This window comes from Pteropus medius, unplaced genomic scaffold (assembly GCF_902729225.1).
Source record: "Pteropus medius unplaced genomic scaffold, Ma_sr-lr_union100, whole genome shotgun sequence".
In the NCBI taxonomy this organism is placed as follows: domain Eukaryota; kingdom Metazoa; phylum Chordata; class Mammalia; order Chiroptera; family Pteropodidae; genus Pteropus; species Pteropus medius.
The window spans coordinates 3,974,185-3,996,590 of NW_024346667.1; the positions used below are offsets into that span (position 1 = coordinate 3,974,185).

The window sequence follows — 22,406 nt, forward strand, 5'->3', positions numbered from 1 at the left end:
ATACAACACCAAGTCTTTCTGGCCTGAAGAATAAGAGGGAAGAATTTGGGGCAACCACAGACCCTGGAAAGAAAGTAGATTCCAGAAAGGAGAGAGTCAGGTAGGGGGAGCTCCAAGTCCTGTGTATAAACTGCCCAATCTCTGGCCCACCCCTAAACCATACATGCGTGGTGCTGTTTGTAAGCAGACCAGCTAAATGAATTGCCTGGTAAAACTCAAATACTTTTCAGAAAATAAAACAAAATTCACAGTCTTCACAACACAATATTCACAAGGTTTAATACAAAGTTGTCTAGTATACAAAGAGCCAGAAAAACATAACCCAGAAAAAAGAAAAAAGAAAATCAATTAAAATAAATCCTCAAATGACCCATATATTGGAATTAGCTGTTAAAAGAGACAAAGATGTTAAAGTAGCTATCATAACTATTTTAATGAAGTAAAGTATACTCAGAATGGAAAAAAAAACAGGAAATCTGAGCAGAGAAACAAACTTATTTAAACTAATATGGAAATTCAGGAACTGGAAAATACAATATCAGCACTAGCTTACCCATAGAATAGACACAAAAGTCAGTGACCTTGATGATAGATCAACAGAAATTATCAAAACTGGAGAAAAAAAGATTTTTAAAAAATGAACAAAGCCACTGAGAACTGCGGGACAACATCAAAATGTCTAATACACATGTAATGGAATCCCCAAAGGAGAGGAAAAAGAGAATGGGGCAGAAAAATACATCTAATTAATGAATTTCCTAAAATATGATAAAAAACAAATTGACAGATTCAAGAAGCTTAGTCAACATCAACCAAAATACAAATGAAAGAGAACCATGCCAAGGTACTGCTGAAAACCAAACATAAGGGAAAAAATTTGAAAGCAGAGAACAACACATGACATAAACAAAAATTCGAAAACCCTTGACTCATCATCAGAAACAATGGAGGCCTGGAAACAGTGGAACATCTTCGAGATGCGTGAAAATGATGATCCCAAAGCTATTAAGGGGATTTTTCAAGAATAGCCTTTAAATCCCTTGGCACAATAGTACTCTCTATTTGACTGACTTCCATTAGATATTCTTTGTTGTTACACTCCAGGAGCTATGAAAACTGATTCAACTGTTCACAAAACAGGCACGAGACAGAAAGCAATCACCACCCACCATTGCCACCTCTTTTCAGAAAGCCCACACCATTCAGATGAAACATCTACTTCAATTGGTAGCATTACCTCCATCTCTCTCGGTGGAATCCTGTCACCTTGGCCAGGCCCTATCCCATTTGAACTGAAATTCTCTTTATGAAAGGCATTTGGGGCAGGAGTGTCCAGGAATGGTGGCAGTAAAGATCACATTCATTCCAAGCCAGATCCGGTGTAGTTTCTCCTTTGTTATGTAAATAATAGTAATGAGGGATTTTAATATATAAATCCCAGTAGGTACCCCTAAGACAATCTTCCTCCACTCAAACAACTAGGGCTCAACAGATTTCATAGTCCACAAAAAGCCAGCATTGATTCCTATTGCTTAGATGGGAATCTGAGCATGAGAAGCACAATTGCCCAGCATTTTCTAAAATAGCATGTGGATTATTGGGTTGCTTCACTCAGCCAATATGCTCATTTCAAATCATTTTCCCTGAAGTACTGAAATCTGAGAGATTGCCTAGGAATCACCCTGCTGCTAATTTTATAAAGACCTGTTAACTATAATGTAATGGATAGGGTACATCTGCATCCTAGGTGGAAAAACTACTCCGAGATGTCTCTTAATGGCACCAATTTTCCACAGGAGAGAGAGCTGCCAGTCTCTCTGAGCCCTGATATCTAGGTAGTGTTGGCTCTATGCCCAAGAGGTCAGCAATTCAACTGCCGCTCCCAAAAAATCTACCTCTCTTAAATAGAAAGCATAATCAAAATATTTAGAGGATGAAGTGAAATTCTCTAGTTTGAAACTGTTTCCTCTTTTTCAAAGAACTAGAAAAAACTTGTATCGCTAATATGAGCAAGCTATTCAGAATGGCCCCACATTTGGAAAGTTTCTGGCATTTTCCCACTAGGCATTGTATCATTGCAATGAGCTGCCCAGTAATCAAAGAGAACTACTTATTTCCCACCAGAGTTAAAAGAAGGGATTAGTTCTGGTAAGTTCTCTGACAAATTTTGGTCATTGTTAACTGGAGTGGCATCAGGCTTCTCTACATCCTTATCACATTCAGAAAAAACTCAGGAAAAATGGAAAACAAAGGCTGCTTTATTATTCTATTTGAGCAGCATCTACCTTCCATAGAACATTTTTTTTTTTATTTCAGTGACATTCAAAATGGGGAGTAAAATTTGCTTGAGAAGATGTCTATTAAAAAACTCCCCATTTACAAGACTTTTCTTGATATACAAGATAAATTCTGGGATCTAAAGATTTTAGAACCCTATGCAGTTTTTGAATAGACTCGGATTATAAATTTAATTAAATAAAATCCAAGAAAAGATTAGCAGCAGTAGTAAGCAAGTAGCAGTAGTAGTAAGAATTTGAAACAAAGGTTTGTATAGGAGAAAGTAGGCAGTAACAGCTATGACACAAAGGAAAATCATGGAGAGGATACAAGTAGCCTTATCAGGGAAGTGAGTTAAAGCTGTCCATAACATAGGCAGAATATCCATTCTGCCTTCTATTTCCTTTGACAATGAAGGATAAGTAGAAATCAAATAATTATTGGACACCTTTCTAAGATTCCCTACTTGTATTATCTCCGATTCCTCTCTGATCTTGAATTCAAAGAAGTTAATTAACTTATCGAAGATCAAAAAATGACTAATCCCAGGTCTATAAATCACTCCAAACCTCATACTTTTCTATTATAACAACCTCCTGCTTGAAAAATATTTCACATGAATTAGTTCCTCAATAAAATAAAATTTTTAAAAACTGAGCTAATCCAAACATTCCCTTTCCAGACAAATTCTTCCTAAAAACGACACTAATTTTCTTAGGTAAGCTTCTAGCAAGGCCCATCAGTCCATCTCCCCTTCTCTGCTACCTGTTTCTGGAAAGTACCTATGCTGCAGCTGGCAGTTTCTTAAGACCTTCCCTAAGGTCTCGCAGTTAAAAGAAATGGGTAATCTTCTAGATTGTCCAGTTTACATAGGAAGGTGGATAAAGTACTCAGAACCAAGCTCTACCTTTGTATTTGGCTATATTTTTCCAGTAAAATACAGCATCCTAACCAGACAGATGGGAGTAAAGAATGAGAAAGAACCTGCAAAACACTTCAGAAAAGGTTCAAGATCTCCGACTCCCAAATATAAACCCCAACTCCAGTCTTCCAAAAGACTTCTGTAATATCCTGGTAAATGACACAGGTCTTCTTCCTAAATCCTTTGAAGGTGATTAAAACTGCAGCTTCTAGAGTCAGATATACTAAAGTTCAGCTCCTCCATTACTAATCAAGACCTCAGTCAAAATAATTAACCTAAGCCTCAGTTTCCATAGATATAAAATGAAGAAATCACGATAATAAGTCTTATAAATGCTATATTACAGTGCCTAGATCAAAAGTGCTTCTTAAATGTTAGCTTTTCATCACCATTCGCATTATCAACATCTTCGTTATGGAGTAACTGAAGGGATTTCATAAACCTTTATGGGACTAGCACCAATTTCCATTTTGGAGAGTCTTAGTAGATTTAGGAAATGAGTAGCAAAGATGAAACTGGCAAGGCCTAAAAGTGCTAAAAAAGAAGCAAGCAGAAATTTCAGGGGGAAAATATCTATACAGGTTAAAACAAGTATATGTGAATATATACAGAGAGAGAGGGAGGAGAAAGAGGGGTGTACATCTATACAGGCTTACAGCAAAGGGATTAAGAGTGAAATATTATCTCATGCAGTAAAACAAACTGCTCATTTTTGTATTACCATGATGGGGACGCCAATGTCAGGCCACAGAAGGTCCTCTGATGGCAGCTTGGGAGAATTCCACACCACCACTACCTTGTTCAGGTAAGGGAGGCCATTCAACCTCTCTAAAGAGTTCATAAGCACTTCCTCCCGCTCGTAAGTCAACATCACTACGGTGAACTGCTCTCGTGGAACATTGCCTCCAAGCGCTGCCTGAAACTCCTTGCCAGAACCCCCAGCTCCACCACCAATTGGCCGAAATCCAGTCCCTGAGCCCAAGAATTTGGCCTCGGAGGGCAACACAGGGTCAAAGGGTGTGTGGGGGAAAAGATGGAAAGGCCCTGGAGCAGAATTCCAGCTGCGGTAAAAGTCAGTGACAGTCAGAGTGAAGTTGCGGAGGTATCTGGGTGAGGCATAAGGCGGCTCAGTTTCTACTGGCCCCAGGTCCAGGTCCCCATTGTCCGCCATGTTGGGGTCCGTTCCAGCCGCTTTGCCTGAACGATGGGGGATCTCAGCTGCTGCCTCTTCCCGGATGGGAGCGGCTGGGATCTGTATGCGAGTCCTAATCATAGCCAGTACAGTATTGAAAATACTGTCGGCGGTGGAGAAGTAAGTCTCCCAGAGGAAGCGGCCTTGCCGCCTCATAGTCAGTAGATCGCTATCTGAGAGACTTCTTAACAGGAAGTGAACCTCCGTAACACGTGGCTTGGGCACCACCAGGGCTGCCTCATTCCACTGCAGCATGTCCTGGTAAGGAAGCTGTACCTGCTCCCCCAGCACAACTGGGACAGCACCGACTTCCAGGGCTTCGAAGAGCCGTGTCGCACACCCAGATGAAATAACCAAGTGCGGGTCTCCGGGAGTGATAATGAGGGCAAAGGTGGAAAGCTTCAGTAATTCTAAGCGGTCCTCCCGCTCCCCGCACAGTGCCCACTCCGTAGGCAGACTGGGTTTAGGCTGGATTTTGCAGGTAAATTCTACGAGGACCTGATCTAGTTTGCTGTCCTGCACAGCCTTTAGGGTGGCAATGATACGATCATCATAGTCAGCTGGGGGGTCACCCTCCATTTCCTCTTCAAAGGAGCGGGCCTCCTGAAGGCTGGATCTCAGTGATTCAATCTTCTCGCCCTGGAAGGTGAAGAGATATTTCCGCTTAACTGGCACCTGTGGTGGGATTTCCATGAAGTTGGGCTCTGACATGGCATGGACTAGTGGTGATACTACCAAGTCAAAGCCAGGCCTGTACTGGGCAGCAAAGAAAGTTGACTGGGCCACCATGGCACGGCCTGTACTGACATTATACAGTAAATTCTGTGTATCTGACTTCCGTGACAGATTGATGATGACATGGTTGTGTCCATCTGTCCGCCAATGTGGTAAAGAATACAACTGCTTCTCAAGTTCAGCAGGCCGCAGCACTACCGGCTCCTGCATTTCTCCCACTAATATTACATAGAGACAGGCAATGTCTGCATTTTCTGTAACATAAACATTGGCTCGTGCTGTAGCCTGAAAAGCTTGTTTGACCAAGGGATCCAGGTAGCTGCCAAAAGCCAACTGGTCACTGTCATAAACATAGACTGGAAACCCAGAGGTGAGAGGACAACGAGAATAATCAAAACAATTGTGCAGCCGGCAACTCCGTGTGACCTTTGGAGGAGGAAGGCCAGCATCGTCCTTCTCTGGGAGCAATCGGATGGGCAGAGAAAGCTTGGGCTGATTTTGGGCCATTAGCTCTTTGTAAGAGTGCTCAGTCTGGCTAATGACATTCTTAAGCTGAAGCAGGTCCTGCTTGGCATTCTCAATACTCTTCTTACATGCTTCGATCTTCAGATTCAGCTTGGCTATTTCGCTGTTCAGCTCTTGCCTCTTGGCTTCCAGCTGCAGGAGCTCTTCACTTACAGACTCACGAATTCGGCAAAGATCTAGCACATGCTTTACTTCACACAACTCATTACCAGCCCGTGGGCCAAAAATCCGCTTGCCAGCTTCATCAGCCTCATCCAGAGTGGTAAGATAATAGTGAGCAATGAGGGGAAAGAAAACCAGAATGATGAAGAGCGTAAAACTGAGCCATGTGAGTCGGATACGGTTGGACCACCGTAACATACAGGTTTGACCTCCATTCCCCACTCCCCCATTCCGCAACATGGTATAGCCCGTCATGAGTTCCTTTGTGGCTCTTGCCCGCTCTGATCACGTTGGGTCACTCGCCATAACCATGGGTTTCTATTAGTCAAAACTCAATCTCTTTTCACTCGCACGTTTTCATAAGAGTTAGTATGTTCTCTGTACAAGGCACCAAATAAAACGGAAATTTCATTTTCCTCAGCTGTAACTGAAATGGTCTCTGACTCTATTCCAGCAGATATTAAGTTCTGCTTGTTGACCAAAGGACCTGTCCTTAATCTTTATCAAATGGTAAAAGGTACCACATTGTCGATGAGATGAAAAGAAGGAGGTCCCTGATGATGAAACCCAGGAAAAATAACCTGGAATCAGACAGACTTTTTCAACTGCCATAGCTCTTGTTCCTTGGTTTGGCTGACCAACAAATATGCATAGTTACTATTCACAATTATAAAGTAGCTGGTTAGGACAGAAATAAATGCCAGCCTGTGATCGATGTCATTGCCAATAACCAAGCCTGCAAAAGAGAGAGAACCATGTCAGTCTGGAAGAGATTATGTTCAACAACCCTGCCCTCCCCCAGTTCATTTCTAGAAAATGCTTAAATCTTTTAAGATGAAACAATGGTTGGAACATTGGCATGTGTCTCACTGAACATTTTAAGTCCAACATAGTTTGTTTGGTATGGATATTTTACTTGTGGTTACTAAGAAATGAATAAGGTAAGTGTCCAAAACCAGCCTCGGTTTTTTTTACACACACACTCCTTTCTTCTTATTTAACTGGATATAGAGCAGCATTAGAGCCCTATAAATGATGTTCAACTACATTCAACAGAGGGCAAAGATGTTTGCAACAATTTGTTATTCTAGACTTAGGCATCATCTTTACCTGAGGAGAAACATCTTCCCATCCAGCCTTGGTAGCTATGTTCGTTCCTAACATGAAAGTCTCCTTTCGAACTACTTAAAAAAAAGAGAGAGAGACACTGTAAGCAGCTCAATTTGTAATATTCAGGGTTGAAAGGAGTCGCACAAAACTCTTTTGAGCTTGACGCTGTAATAGATGCAATAATCCAGAGTCAAAATGTACTTCCCAGTTTGCTTCTCATTTATCTTGTTAGTAGACATCATGTATTCCTTCTTAAAATATAAATAGTAACTTGGTCTTTTAGAAAGAACCCTATATTTAGAAATAAGGGGCATTTTTCCTATCCTTTGGAGACAGACTTGTTATCAGACCTTATGCCTCAGTTTCCTAATCTCCTAAAATGGAGATAAATCTATGGTGATAGCAATAATCTATTCTGTTGTTACGACAATAAAGAACAGGGGATGCAAGGGTACTTGAGGCTAGTACATCCTGAAACAACAGTCCCAGTCCTGTTCTCTTACCAGACTTTACTATCACAGGCTACAGAAGTTTTTCACTTGCTTTCACCTCAAACTGAACATACCTAGAATTGAATTCATAATACTCTGTGCCAAAGAATACTGCCAATTTCTTTCATTCGTTTCCTCCAAAGTATTTACCTTAGCAAGTCTAAGACATGCTAAGTATAACTGTAGGAGAATCCAGAATGTAAAATACTCCTTGATCTCATGGCATTTCTTTTAGCCTAAGAGATAAGATACAAATGAACAGCAAGGGTACTTCTACAGGCAGTATAAAATAAGTAGTACTTCAGAGATAATCAGTCTCTAGCTTCCACCTTTGTTAAAGATGTGTAACTACTAAAGTTTTGACAGTTTTCTCTCCCTTTAAATAAAAATTAAAAGTTGATGACGATGTTACTAAAATGCTCACGTAAACAGAGCAAGAGATAAGGACAACGAAATAATAACAAAAAACATCGATCATGTTTGGTTAGCTGTTAATTATCCAAGTTTAGATCATCCTAAATCTGGATGATCTAAACTTGGATAATTAACAGCTAACCAAACATCCCAAAGAAGTGAGGTCAATATTTCTAAAGCATTATGCTTTTAATTCAAAGGTTAAAATCTCTTATTGTTTTCAAAAGAATATTCTCTGCATTTATGATCAAATCATAACAAAGAAAGAATGAAATGGAGGAAAAAAGGAAGATATAATCAAGGCAATTCAGTTGAGTCTTTCCCTCCTTACCATATGCTTCAGGATCCTTCCTTTTTCTGACACATGCTGCATTATATTTCAGTATATAATTTCTTGAAATAGTGAACTCCGGGGCTTGCTGCCCTGAGAGAAAATAGAAAGTGACACGCTATTAGAAAAATACTCAATACGGAAGGTGCTATTTTAAAGAATTTATTTACTCTCCACTATTAAAAGGCTTCCCTTATGTATATAAGGTGACCAAAGAATTTAGTGTCCAAAGTGAGACACTCTTTAATGTGAAAAGGGTACTACTATTAAATACACTGGGACAACAGGCACAAATGGGCACTTTCGAAGGCAAACTATCCAGATGTATGGTTATCTATTTATGTGCCCTAAAACAGAATAAAGCGAAACACTGAAATTTAAAAAAGTCCTTATCTTTTAAAAGTATATACTGATATATCTACAAAGGATAAAATTTATCTGGAATTGGCTTTAAAATAAACAGGATGAGGGTGGTGAGGAGCGTTTGGAGATGTAGATGAAATAAGATTAGCCATGAGCTAACGGTTGTTGACACTAAATGATGGGGATACCTGTGGGTTCATTGTCTACTATGCTCTCTGCTTTTACACGTTTAAATTTTTTCCTATTAAAAAATCAAAAACATATTACACAGTCTAAACAAAATGTTTTTTTAAAGTCATTTGAAGACTGACTATATTTAATCTAATATTGCTAGTGCTACCAACTTATATATAAACAGAGCTGGAAAAAGCAGCAAATGTTCTAATGGAAACCAATATTCAACAATGATTCAAAACAATTTATCCCCATCAGGTTCCATTTCTTTTACTGGAATAAAGCAAAAGTGTCATTAATGTGCAATAGCATGAACTTTCTTTTCTAAACAGCTAATTCAATTATTTCAAGCACAAAAGAAAATCCCCAGAATGTCTTCTTCTGTCATTCTCTGGAAAATGACAATGACAGTACTAGGATCTAGAATCGTCACTGAAACATTGATAAGGTGCAATCTCCACAGAGATTTTTACTCCAATACCATGTACAAGTCTCATTATTTCTCAGTTGTCTGCAATAACACTGAATGCCTAACTTGTCAGCCTACCTCCCTCCCCCGACAATGCGTTCAACACGCAGCAACCAGAATTGTCTTCTTAAAACATGAATTAGACCATGCCTCTCCCTCTTTAAATCTTTCAATGGCTTCTCATTGTACTGCCAGGCCCTTCATAACTAGCTCCTGAACACCTAATTTCATTTGCCATCACTGTTCCACCAGCTCACTCAACTTCAGCAACACTCACCTCCATTCAATTCCTCACCACCACCAAGCTACCTACATACTTGCTGTTCTTTAGTCTCAAATGCTCTTCCCCAGAGGTTTCTCTTGTTGACTCTTTCTCATCCTTCAGACCTTAACCTTTTTGATATTCCCAAAGTACCCTTTCTTGTCCCTTGACACTGTGGAGAGACCATTCCATGATATGACTGCTATCTGTCCCACAATCTGGACCCGACCCAGAACAAAGGTTGCTTTTTGCAAACCCCCACTTAGAGACTGTCTGATCGTAACTGATAGTCATTCTCCTATGAATCAGCATCCCTCCCTTGCCTCCTGCTATGTCCTGGTGCCTGGAACAGGTTGTTGTCCTAATCTGGTCAAGCATGTAATTACCAGACCTGGTAGCATTCATGCACCAGTAACCATTATTATTCCCCACTTTTACCCTATATAATTCTTTGGTGCCTGCCAAGGAGCTCAAGGATCCATTTTGTCTTGCTGCTGCCCAAGACATGCCTTGTATGTAAGTTTCCCTTATACTAATTACCAGAGTGGAGTGGCCAGCCTTCTTCCTTTCATCTTTCCCCAACCTCTGCTTACCAAGGTCAATTTCAGTGTCGGCGCTTTTCCCTGGGTCTGTTGTGTACTAATAAATACTTTCTGGCATTGATCTATTGATTTTCTTCATAGAATCTTTCCATTTATTTATTACCTACCTTCCCCATCAAAACCTATTCTTTGAAGGCAGGAACCTTGTCTGTTTGGATCATCACTGTATCACAAGTATCCAGCACAGTGTCTGACACACTGTAAGTACTCTATAAATATCTGTTAAATAAATGAATTACATCACTGATCACTTCCACATTCTAAAAACTCTCAGCTTTTCCTTTGATTTCCCAAGATACCATACTTTCTGGCGTTTCACCTATTTCCCGAACTTATTCTCCTGCTGTGATCTGCTAGCCCCCAGTCTTCCTCCTACCTCATACAGAAAGTGCTCCCTACAGCTTTCAACATCATCTAGTAATGAATCCATTCACTTAAACGGCTTTGAGCCCCTACTACTACTCTCATCACAGCCTTTCTGCTTTGCAGGAGCAGACCAGTGTTTCCAGCTCCCTAAAGGATTCCTCTCCAAGGATATATCAGTTACTTTGTGATTGCAAATGCTTCCTCTTTCCAGGAACTTTCAGTTCTGTCCACGATACCACATTCTTCCAGTCTTACAAACTAGAAACAATGTGAAATACAAGGAAAGAATATAGACTGCAGAGCTAGCCAGCCCTGGATCAAATCCCACCTTTGAAACCTATTAGATGGTCAATTAAGCATTCTGAGACACAATTTCTTCATCAGTAAAAAGATAACAATCATGTTTAGGATTGTTATAAAAAATCAGAGATAGTAAATAAAAAATACCCTACGCACCATCTGATATAAAGTAGGCTATTACATATATATGTGTAAAATATATTTTAAATATAAGTAGTATGACCTATCTCTTGACTTTTGTCACTACTGGCTGATATTTTAGCTTCGCCCTGTTTTTTTATGTTCTCAATATTAGCCCTTATTATTATTAATAGAATTCCTGCCTGTTTAGATTCACCCACATAATTACCAATTTCCTTGTCAGAATTCTACTCTTTTTTGCATTTATTTCCTTCCTTCTTGTTTCCTTTTCTCTGATGTAGTTCCTTCAGTAAGAGTGTTGGTGGTAAACTGTTTTTATATGAAAACACTTTATTTTATCCCTAAATCTTTTTTTTTACATTTTACTTATTTATTTATTTATTTGGTGACATTGGTTAACGAAATCCATTGTTTCAGCTGTACACTTTAACAGTAAGGCATATATATATTTACACTATGTGCTCACCTCTCATAGTTAGATTTCTTTCTGTCACCACGTATTTAAGCCCCTTTACCCCATCTTCTTCCTCCCTCCCCCCGCCTCTGGTAACCACTAGTCTATTGTCCACGTCCATGAGTCTCTGTTTGTTTGCCCTGTGTTATCCCTAAATCTTGAATAATGATGCAGCTAGACATAAAATCCTAGGTTTATAATTCTCTTCCACCAATACTGAAGAATACTCTAGGTTTCATCATTGCTGTTGAGAAGTGAGATGTCAACTAATTATTGTACCTTGAGGAGAATCTGACAATCTGGTTGTATCCAAGATCTTTTCATCTTTGGAGTTTAGCATGTGTCTACATGTGGAATTTTGGACGGAGGCAGGGATGCTCAGCACTAACTGAACTTTCTGATTCTTAAGATTCATGTTTTTCACCAATCTAGAAAACTCTCAGCATTACCTCTTTGAATATTGCCTGTCTCTCATTCTCTTCTTGAACAACTATAGATGACTGGATATCTACCTGACCTTCTTTCTCTTCCATTCTCCATGTCTTTAAACTTCTCTTTCGTATTTTTTCTTTGTCCTCTGTGCTACCTTCTGGAAATTTTCTCAGATCTATCCAGTTTAGGAGTCAGGAAATTTTTTCAGTAAAGAGCCAGAAAATAATTATTTAAGCCACATATACTGTCATATACACAGTATATGTAGAATATTTTCTTTTGTCTCTCTTTTTAAAAACCCTTTAAAATTGTAAAACTATTCTTACTATGCAGGCTGTGCAAAAACAGGCTACAACCCAGATTTACCCCACAAGCCATAGTTTACCAACTCCTGATCTACTTCATAAATCTCCCTTCTGTGTCTAAGCTGTGTTTATCCTCCCCACTGGCTTTTAATTTCAGTTAAGTCCTATTAGCTCTTTTTTTTAATTGGCCTTATTTTAAGACCACATCTATTCTTTCTCATGTTTTCTATTCTTTCTCTTCATGTGTTTAGTTTTTCAGCTGACATTTACTCATAGAGGAATGGTGGATTGTTTCCTCGCATACTTTATAATTCTGTATTGAGTTCATTTTTAGTAGTGCTTCATTTCTGGGAAAACTGTGTGGTCTACACTGAGGACCTGTCCCTCTAGAACAGTTTGTGTTTTCCAGATATCTCTATTATATCATGCCTTACAGCACTTTTTATGTCAATTCTCAATCTGGAGATTCGCCCAGACTCTATGAGTATTGTAAATTTTAACAATTTGTGATATGAATAAAAACCATATGAAGGGAAACTCATGCTCATGAGTTCTCAGTGGATATTCCTTTCACCAACCAATCCAGGATCCAAGCTAAGAAAGATGCCTCTGCATGCTCACGGGCAGATTTTTCCTAATCCACCTACTCCTTTAGTGAATGTTCAGCCCTCTGAACGTTCTCTGGTATGAGTTCTAACACTCACAAGCCCAAGGCTTTTTCTTATCTCTGTGGAAACTAAAATGCAAATTACTAAGACTGGCAAACACCTTTATGGGGCTGTGGCATCAGACTGCTCTTCAGATGCTTTTTCAATCCCCAACCCCATCCCACCCCCATCCCCACCCACTTTTTCATTTTAATGAGGATTTAACTTTCTTCCTTGAAAGTACAATGTGCACTTTATACAAGGGGGTTTTTATATTTATCTACTCTGCTATTTTGCCAAAACCAGAGACTTCTTCCAGTCTTTTGTCTATGCATAAATAAACATGCTTACAAAAAGGAGATATCTTATGTTCTTTTTTGTAATCTGACTTTTTTCACTCCTAACAAGAACAGTCTAACATGCCACATCATTAGACATTCTACTACATGATCATCAATAGTTAAGTATCATCCCACAATACAGAAAGTCCGTATGTTTAATCAATTGCTTTCTGTTAGACATTTGTTTCCAATTGTTCATTATTATAATCAATGCTATAACAACTATTCTTGCAGCTATCTTTGCATATATCTGTTATTTCCACAGAAAGAATTTTTTAGCACAAAATTGCTAGGTCAGAGCAAGAATATCTTACCATTTTTTAAATTACTAGCTGCTAGAAAGATGATCATTTATCCTCCCACTAGCAATACAGAGAGCATCCATTTCCCAATAATTCATCAACAATGGTGTGACAGAAATGGTTATTACTCACCAAGTATCTATTTGCTCCCCTACAATTCTCATTCTGCTTTACAGTTTGGTTGGAGCCATAACACTAGTTCTTGCCAAAGAGAATGTGAGTAGAATGTTATTTTTACTACAAAGCAGTTATGAACAGGTATGGATTCTTTCTTCTTCCCACCACTTGAGAGACTGAAAACAAAAAACTCTAAAACTTAAAGTGGCAAGACAGAAGCAACTCAGATCCCAAAGTCACCATTGGAGGAGAGCCACTAAGAAGAGCCACCTGACCCACATTAAACTGTGAAGTGATATAGAAATAAACTTTTCTTACATTAATCACTAAGCTTTTTGAGTCTATTACTGAGGTTAAGCATTAATTAACCCAATAAATCCAAATGAATGTCATTTCTTTTTTAACTTGACAGTTTAACAGATAAAATGTCATTCTATCGTTTTAATTCACCCTTATTACTGGAGGTCGAACAATTTTTGTTCATTGAGTACCTGTATTTTTTTCATGCCAGTTCACATGTTTTGCCAATTTTTCTATTTTTAAAACTGCTTTTTTTTTTTTTTACCACATTAGTTCCCTGCTTATATCACTGTTCGCCTCACTTTCAAGATCCTCTATAGTCAAGGTTTGTTCTACCCATCCACTCTACTTAAACAATGCCACATATGTTCATGACTCTTTCGAGCGCTACCCCGACGCACAGAATGAGCTAGCTTGAGTTGTGCTCTTTCTCCAGCGTTCCCCACCTCATTTCCACAAGAGACTCACTGACAGACGCTTGGAATGGCATTCCTCCTCTGCTGCGCTGATTCTCTGGGGCCATTTAAAGTCTTACCTCTATCATAAAGTTTCCTCCAACTACACTGGATTTTTCAACTCTCTAACCTCCCAATATCAGGGGATCCACAACATAACTCTTCATTAGTTTAAGTAATTTATTTCTCTCCAGCTGGATTATATACTATTTTTCTTTCACCAATTTGGAAACCCCTCTATGGAATACCACAAAGTTCTGGGTACCAAGTAACTGCTCAATAAATCATGACAGTTGAGAGTCTTAGTTGACATTTTCATTCTCAATCAAGTTAAAGATTTAGAGCCTAAATACAGTCTTGGTTCAAGGAAGACGAGCTGTAAAATAAAAAGAGAATTTCACATCTAGAAGGAGGTCTGAAGGCCACACTGGACTTGCAGCTAGACTATCTGGCTCAGGACTCAGCACAGCTCTGAGAGTTCAGGAATGTTATGTAATTTCCTCCTCGTGATGTGGAAAACCCCGACCTACCTCAGGATTACTGTGAGGATTAAATATTATAGATGAAAAAATTTGTAGGGCATAGCTAAAGTAGTACTGAGAGAAAATCTATATATGAAATGCTTACATTAGAAAAGACAACGTCTCAAAAGAATAACCCTACTCTAGGGTTATTGAGTATGTAGCTCCTTCAAGAACTTAGAAAAAGAACAAAATAAGCAGAAGGAAAGAGACTGTAAAAAGTGGAAATCAATGAAATAAAAAAAGAAAAAGAAAAGAGAAAAATCAGTACAACAAAGAGGTTTGAGAAGAATTTTGAAAAACCTGCAAAGGCTGACCAAAAAAAAGTTAAAAGATAACAAATTACCAACATGAGGAAAGAAACAAGGAATATCACTACAGGCCCTGCAGATATGGGAGGTCAGAAGAAGTCATCTCAAGATGTGCTTTTGTGGTATGCAGATTGTTTCTGAGCTAAAGGCAATTTTCGGTTCAGGCTCAAGAGAAACTTCTGCCCCTCCTTTAACTACCTAGAAGAACCTGAATTAACAGCCTTGCCCAAAATAAGAGATTATCAGAGATAATCTCTTTTGACCTATCTACAGGGCAGGACAAACTTCTATTTACTAAGCATCAGTTCTTGCAGTGACCTACAATGACCCTTTGAAGCCCCTCGGGCACTTTACCTCATCTTCCTAGCTCAGTATGTCTTATATAACCTTGTTCCCTTTCTATATCTGAATCTCTCTGGCATGTGGGGTCTCTGACTCTCATGTATGCAGGGTTCCGATACATATGTGTGTACTAAATTTGGTTATTTTTTTCTTGCTAATATATCTCATGTCTACTTGATTACTAAACTGGCAAAAAAAAAAAAAAAACCTTGAGGGTAGAGGAAAGTTTGTTCCTCCCCAATACAGGCATCGAAAAGATAATAAGGGAAGACTACGACTAATTCCACAAATAAATTCAACAACTTAGATGAAATAGACCAATTCTTTAAAAAACACAAACTACCACAATTCACCCAATATGAAATAGATAATTAGGCCTATCACTATTAAATAGACTTCGTAAAGTCAATTTAAAACTCCCTGAAAAGAAATCTCCAGCCCAGATGCTTTCACTGGAGAATTCTACTAAATGCTTAAAGAATAAACACCTATTCTACGCAGTCCCTTCCAAAGGAGGAAACACTTCCAAGTTCATTTTATAAACCTAGCATTACCTTGAGACCAAAACCCGATTAAGACAGCACAAGAAAGAAAAAAATAAAAAGCTATAGACAAGTGTCTCTCATGAATATAAACACAAAAATACTTAACAATATACTAGTGAACAGAATTCAGTAACATATAAAAAGAATTAAATTACACTGCATTTAAATAATGTTCACTTAAATAGGGAAGTATGAAAATTCTCTCCACTTATGTACAACTTCATTTCTCATATCAAAGTGTTTTGTCATTCTCACCTCCCCTCCCATACTGCATATTAAGTTAATTTGCATTTTATATTTTTTACTCATCCATTCTCCTGGGTCTCCATCCCAACAGTAATTTCTCTAGTTCCTTTCACCACTCCTTAAATACAGTTGTTCCTTGTGGGTTTGTCCATTGTCTGAGTCTCTCTGTCTTCACTTACTAGAGCTTGCCAATTAGTTTCAATTAGCCTCGCTAATTAGATGACTCTCTAATTTACCTCTCTAACCTTGACCTCCCTCCTGATGTATCTTTTCCAATAGCGAGCAACACAGACAACCATACCTTAATGTTCCAATGTTAGCAAAGGCACATCTCCTCTGAGAATAAGGAGGTTACAGTAGTGTCTTCTCCCAGCAAAGAGAAAAAATTCAAAATACTTGTAGACAGAGATTTTTCATTAAGATCATGGCTGATGCCCTACTCTTTATTCTTTCCCTAATAAAAAATGATTACCCATAAATGGAAAGTAGAATTCTTGATGTACTAACCACTCACTTACGGGCTTGAAGCAAGCTGTGCTCCTGGAAAGCTAAAATGGTAAATAATTCAAAAGTCCAAGTGGTGAGGTGAGAAGTTAGTTGGGGTAGAGTTCTCATTCAGAATTCTGCATATGCTCATACTCTCCATCATCTCACCACTACACCTCGACATACCAGTGTCCTCTCTTATCTCCTCCTCTTAATAGAGCCTTCCAACACTCCTTATCACAATGGCAAATTCTTTATCACAAAAACATTACCTGTGATCAAGACCTTGCTTTCAAGAGTTTTCTGATATAACAACCATCAGGCTGTCTTTTCTTCTCTTAAAACTAAAATGCTCTGATATTGAAACTTCCTATCATGGATTTGAGTTATCTCTGTTTATTTAGGCCTTCTCTAATGCCTTTCAATAAATTTGTATACTTTTCTTCATACAAAAACAAAACTAAACTGAAGTAAAACACTCCATAGAAGAGAGAAAGAAAGCAGAAGAAGTAAGGGAAATGCTGGTTTCCATCATACATTGGAAAGGTATGAAGGGAGAATGGGGCAAGAGAGAGAGAAGCTGGACACTTTCCAGATGTTCCCAAATGAAACCAACTGACTTTAACATTTTACATAATTATAACAGCTAACACTGAATTTTTACTGTGTGCCAGGTTAAGCATATTATACACCTTAACATAGTTAATCTTCACAACAATCCTATGACGTAGGTACCACTCCCATTTTGTACATGAGAAATGAAAGCACAGAGCTTAGGTAATTTGCCCAAGGTCATTCATACTGAATAAAACTTGGATTCAAATCAAAGCAACTCGAGCTCTAAGGCCCACACTTTCAGTGTCTTAATCATTATGGTAAATTGCCTGTGATATTAACTCAAGAAACACAGTGTGCACACATCGTGCATAAATTACATTTCGATTATCCATATTACTACTGCTCCATTATAACTATGAACAATGATTAATTATAATTAAAACACATGGTAATAGTACTCCAGAACCTAAAGGCACCTCTATTTTCATAATTAAAGTATTTACGTGTGGATGAAAAAGGGGCCACATACTAAAGCTGACAAGATCAGGGCAAGCCAGTATGGTGGGCCCCACAATCCCAAAGACAAAAAATAACCACACAGGACGGTCTTAACATAAAAATTCCTAACTAAAAGCAGGTCATGGTGGGTAGTCAAATCCTGCCCTGCAGCTACCTTGACAAAGGTCGATCTTTACCCTAAGTGAGCCTATCTAATGTCTTTCTGCATCTAAGATAGTATACCTTAGAAATGTCTGAGTAATCTTCTTTCCCAGACCCCTCAGGGCACACCCACTGCACAAGAGCACGAGACACTGAGCTCTTCATTATCTCGTTCCCCACATACCATCGCTAGGAGCAGTAAATGTTAATCCTGTACTCACCAATGTAAAAGAAGTATATGTCTCTCCATTTTGTTTTTTATCCAGTCCCAGAGATTTCCCTACTTTGCTTTTTCCCTCTTAATCTACCACCAATGGAACCCTCCTTACAGGTCTCCTTTGATTCTAATGTATAAAATAAGCCACAAAACTGTCATTCTCTGGAGCATTTCCTCAATCCACTGAGATTTTGTTTCCTAAGAATTGTTAGTTTGGCTCAAATAAACTCCAAAATTCTCTACAGGTTTGGAAATTTCTTACATTAACATCTGCTAAACAAAACAAGAGAACAAAATACTCAGAGCAAAATCAACCAATGCATAAATAGGTGTACCCATGACCTGTGTATCTGTGCATTAAGTACTATTTTCTCTTCTTCATTTAAGTCAATATTGGCCCACTGAACAGGCACAATCCTATTACAACCCCGGTGCAGGTCCTACAGAACTGTATGTACATTGTTGCTGTTACTGCCATTACCACAAGCCCTTCGAGTTCAGTAAAGATAGCTCTGTAGAGAAGATGTCCTCAACCCCCGGGCACCAGTCCATGGCCTATTAGGAACCAGGCCGCACAGGAGGTGAGTGGCGGGTGAGCCAGGGAAGCTTCATCTTATTTGCAGCCACTCCCCAGCGCTAGCATCACCGCCTCAGCTGTACTTCAGATTATCAGGTATTAGATTCTCATGGGAGCACCAGTGCCTGGTGCCCAAAAGGCTGGGGACCACTACCATAGAGGAAATCATTTCCATATGCTTGCTGAAAACAGTATTTCAGAGGTTTGATTTGGTTTTTAAATGTAAACATCCCAAAAGAACATCATTTCCTAATCTACTAAGCATATGCCGACAACAGCCTGTTATGGCAAGATAGTACCTAGTTCGAAAATCAGAAAGCACTAAAAAAATTTTCCCAATGTTTTTGCCATTGTTAAGACTCTGATTTCTCTATTGTATAATTCAAAATAAGTAAAGGCACTTTCTGGGGAAGCTAACTGTGGATAAAGAATGATGTAAAAACTGCATTTAGGCAATTCACAAGGAGATGAAAGCAATGTGTTTTTCACAATACAACCGCCACAGTAGTTTATTTACTGGATAAACTTAACCTAGTTGTAAAATAAAGGAAATACAGACATACCTCAGAGACACTGCGGATTCAGTTCCAGACTACCGCAATAAAGCGAGTTGTAATTTTTTTGCTGGTTGAGGGTCTTGCCTTCAAATTGTAAAAAAACACATCTGTGAAATGCAATAAAGCAAAGCACAATAAAACAAGGTATACCTACAAAAAAATTGTCAGCAATTAAAAACCAAAATCAAGAGAGGAAAATTGGTTGTGTGCTGACCTCTTGAGTTGAGATTATGATACAATCAGAGAACGACAGAGTTAAGCCACCTTTATTACAAGGCTTTTAGAAGGGGGAAAAAAATATTCCTTAGGCTCAAAAACAGATTTCTAAGTCCAAAGATATTCCACAAATGCCACTAGCTGACAAATCTCAAAATACAAAAAAGGAACTCATCAATAAATTATAAGCATTCCTTCCACTGCTCAGTTGTATATAGGTATTAACAAGTAAGCTAAGACTATTAATTAACCCAAGTCACCTGTTTAGTCAGTAATAAACCTGAACTTGGAAGTCTCACCTCCCAGGAGGTCCTCAATTTGAAAATTATGCCACTTCCTATATGTGTTTCCCTTCCCACCAGTTTGATAGCATCTCACAAATCGAAATTGAATTGTCCCACCTGTCAGTTTTTAATGAGGGTTACAATTCAGATTCACAACTCACCTAAGAATTTTTTCAAACAATAAACCCAGACTCTCCTAACATTAACGGAATAATTTCCAAGTGTGGGGCCCAAGCGCCTATAGTTTGACAAAGCTCCCAGGTGATTTTAACACAGAGCACACAACTCTAACATAAAACCATTGGTCTAACAAAGAACCGATGTCGATCCCTATTCAGACTGATGACATCTGAATCAATGTAATTACAGACAACTAAGGAAGACAAACAGCAATACACCATATTCATATAGGAAGTCTACAAGACTACATCATACTCCTTTGGAAAACTGGGGGGAGGGAGTAGAGGGGACTTTGCACTTGTTCTATCTATTTATATTTACAATGTACTTTACATACATTATCTCGTTTAGTCCTCACATCAACCATCTGTGGGTAGGTATTGTTATTTCACCTACAGATAAAGTGTGAATCACTGAGGCTAGGTAAAACTCATTCAAGGCCAGACATGTAGCAAGCGAGCTGAGGTGCCCATATACAAACCCAGGTTTGTCTGACCTGTACCATGCTACTCATGTATTTACTATTTTTTTACTTAAGACTCATTTTGTCTTCATTCATTTTACAATAAGTACATATTGCTTTTGTAATTAAGAAAAATATCTTGCAGTCACTTTAAAATACAGTACATTATACTTGAGTGAACATATGAATAATAAAAAAGCATAACAACCTTACTGCTGATATGGAGAAACTTTTAGCGGTCTGGATAGAAGATCGAACTAGCTTTCTCATTGCTAAAGTAATGTCTTACAAATATAGAAATGGGAGAAGACTAAAATAATACCTGTGGTGTTCCACTGGAATTGAAGGTAACAGTGTGAATACAGGATCTAAGAGGCTCCTTGAAAAAGGAGCTAATTTTAGTACTGGAAAAGTAAAGTAAACATGAGCCTGGAAAATCTTCTTTTGCCAGAAAGTAAAGATGTACTCAAAGAAAATTAGAGTATTTAAAAAAATACTGGATCCCACTGGATAAATCTGGGACACTTTGATTACCTAAATTATCTCCCAATAAATGAGAAACCATGTATTCATACTTAAATGATTGATTACATAAAGAGAGAGAAGGAAAAATTATTCATTTGGATAAGTCCACCTAGTAAACGTACAGGAAAGGCAGCATGATGGAGATTTTTTAAAACTGTCATTTAGTGGCCAGCATATTAATAATTGTTTCAGGAAAGATTCAGCAATGGATGCTAAGATTCACTGATAAAAGGTTGATGAAAAACAGGGTATAAATATTATATATTGTGGCCTCTGAAAAAGATATTGATGGTTAACTGGGCTCAAATTTAAAACCAGAGCCTAGCAGCCATTCCTAAATAAGGACCTCTCACACAAAGCCCACTTCAAGAAGACACCTGCACTGAACTGCCTGCTATCTGAGCCAGCCCTTATAAAGGAGTTCCTGGAATTGTATTTCAACCAATAGGACTGAGGCTTTCCCCATCCAATTGGAACTACCATATCTCCCATCAGCATCTTCACTGACCAATCAGAAAAGTGTCTTTTGGACCAATCAAATTGAGGATTTGGAGTCCGCATTTGCATGAAGATAGACCATCAGGGACCAAGAGCAGGGCCTTATGTTTTTTTAAGTCAGTTCCCCTCCAACTCAGAGTATACTTTCCCTTTCCATCCAAGACTGTTTCCCTGGCTGGAGCTGAAACACCAAAGATGATCTCAGGATCAGAGCGGAGAAGAACCGGGTGTAGCATAGCAAGGCAGAGTTGTCTAGCCAGAGTAGGGTCTGGCCTCAGGGCCTCCTGACCACAGAGTCTCCTGGCCCCAGTCACCTTGCAGCTGTACTGCTTCATAAGTAAGCTGTAACCATATTAAGCTGTTTCACGGTCATGGTGTTCTGAAAGCTGTGCTACTTCATAACTGAGCTGTTTGCACTGAATAAAGTTTCCTTCTTAACCACACCCCAAATTGGGGATTCCTGTTGGCATTGAACTAGCACCAACAACCAAGAGTTGACAAGAAGGAGAAGAATGGAAGGAGAAAGAGAAAGCAAATATGACAAAATGTTAAACCTGGGAAATGTAAGTGAAGAGTATGTGGAAATTCCTTTTACCACTCTTATTACTTTACCATAAGTGTTAAAGTACGTGGAGGAAAAAAAAAAAGGGAAAAAAAATAAAGTACAGCACACTAAATTTTTTAATAAATAAGGCAACAATTAGCTCATGGAGGGGAGGGGAGAGTAGGATTCATTCATGAAAACCCAAATCCAAAACTAAGTCCCAGATGGATTCAAGAGGTAACTATAACAAAAGGAAAACATACAAGTAATTTCATCTCAAGATAAGAACTTCCTACTTTTATAGGAATCCAAGCAAAAGCAGAATCCATAAAAGTTCAATAGATTTGACTACATAAAGATCAAAGGCTTCTATATATTTATAAGGAAAAAGAGTTTCAATTCAATAAAAAGACTGGGAGAAGCATGGGCAACATGACATTACTTTAATAGAAGTAAAGAAAACACAACAGTGGTTAAAGAAAATAAA

The 22,406-nt window shown here is 38.5% G+C and overlaps 1 protein-coding gene across 7 annotated transcripts in view; it reads right to left on the reverse strand.

The window, feature by feature from the left end:
- The window catches only part of EXTL3 (exostosin like glycosyltransferase 3), a 53,904-nt gene that overhangs the window by 25,672 nt on the left and 5,826 nt on the right, over positions 1-22,406 (reverse strand). The window contains exons 2-5 of one of the 7 annotated variants that reach the window (XM_039875858.1): positions 19,216-19,293; positions 8,160-8,252; positions 6,924-6,997; positions 3,921-6,549 (exon numbers count right to left, since the gene is read on the reverse strand). In XM_039875858.1, the coding sequence (XP_039731792.1) occupies positions 3,921-6,068 (2,148 nt within the window). In that variant the 5' untranslated portion in view covers positions 6,069-6,549; positions 6,924-6,997; positions 8,160-8,252; positions 19,216-19,293. Of the gene's footprint in view, positions 1-3,920; positions 6,550-6,923; positions 6,998-8,159; positions 8,253-19,215; positions 19,317-22,406 lie in introns of all 7 variants that reach the window. The other 6 variants (XM_039875860.1, XM_039875857.1, XM_039875862.1 and 3 more) reach the window with 6 other exon arrangements.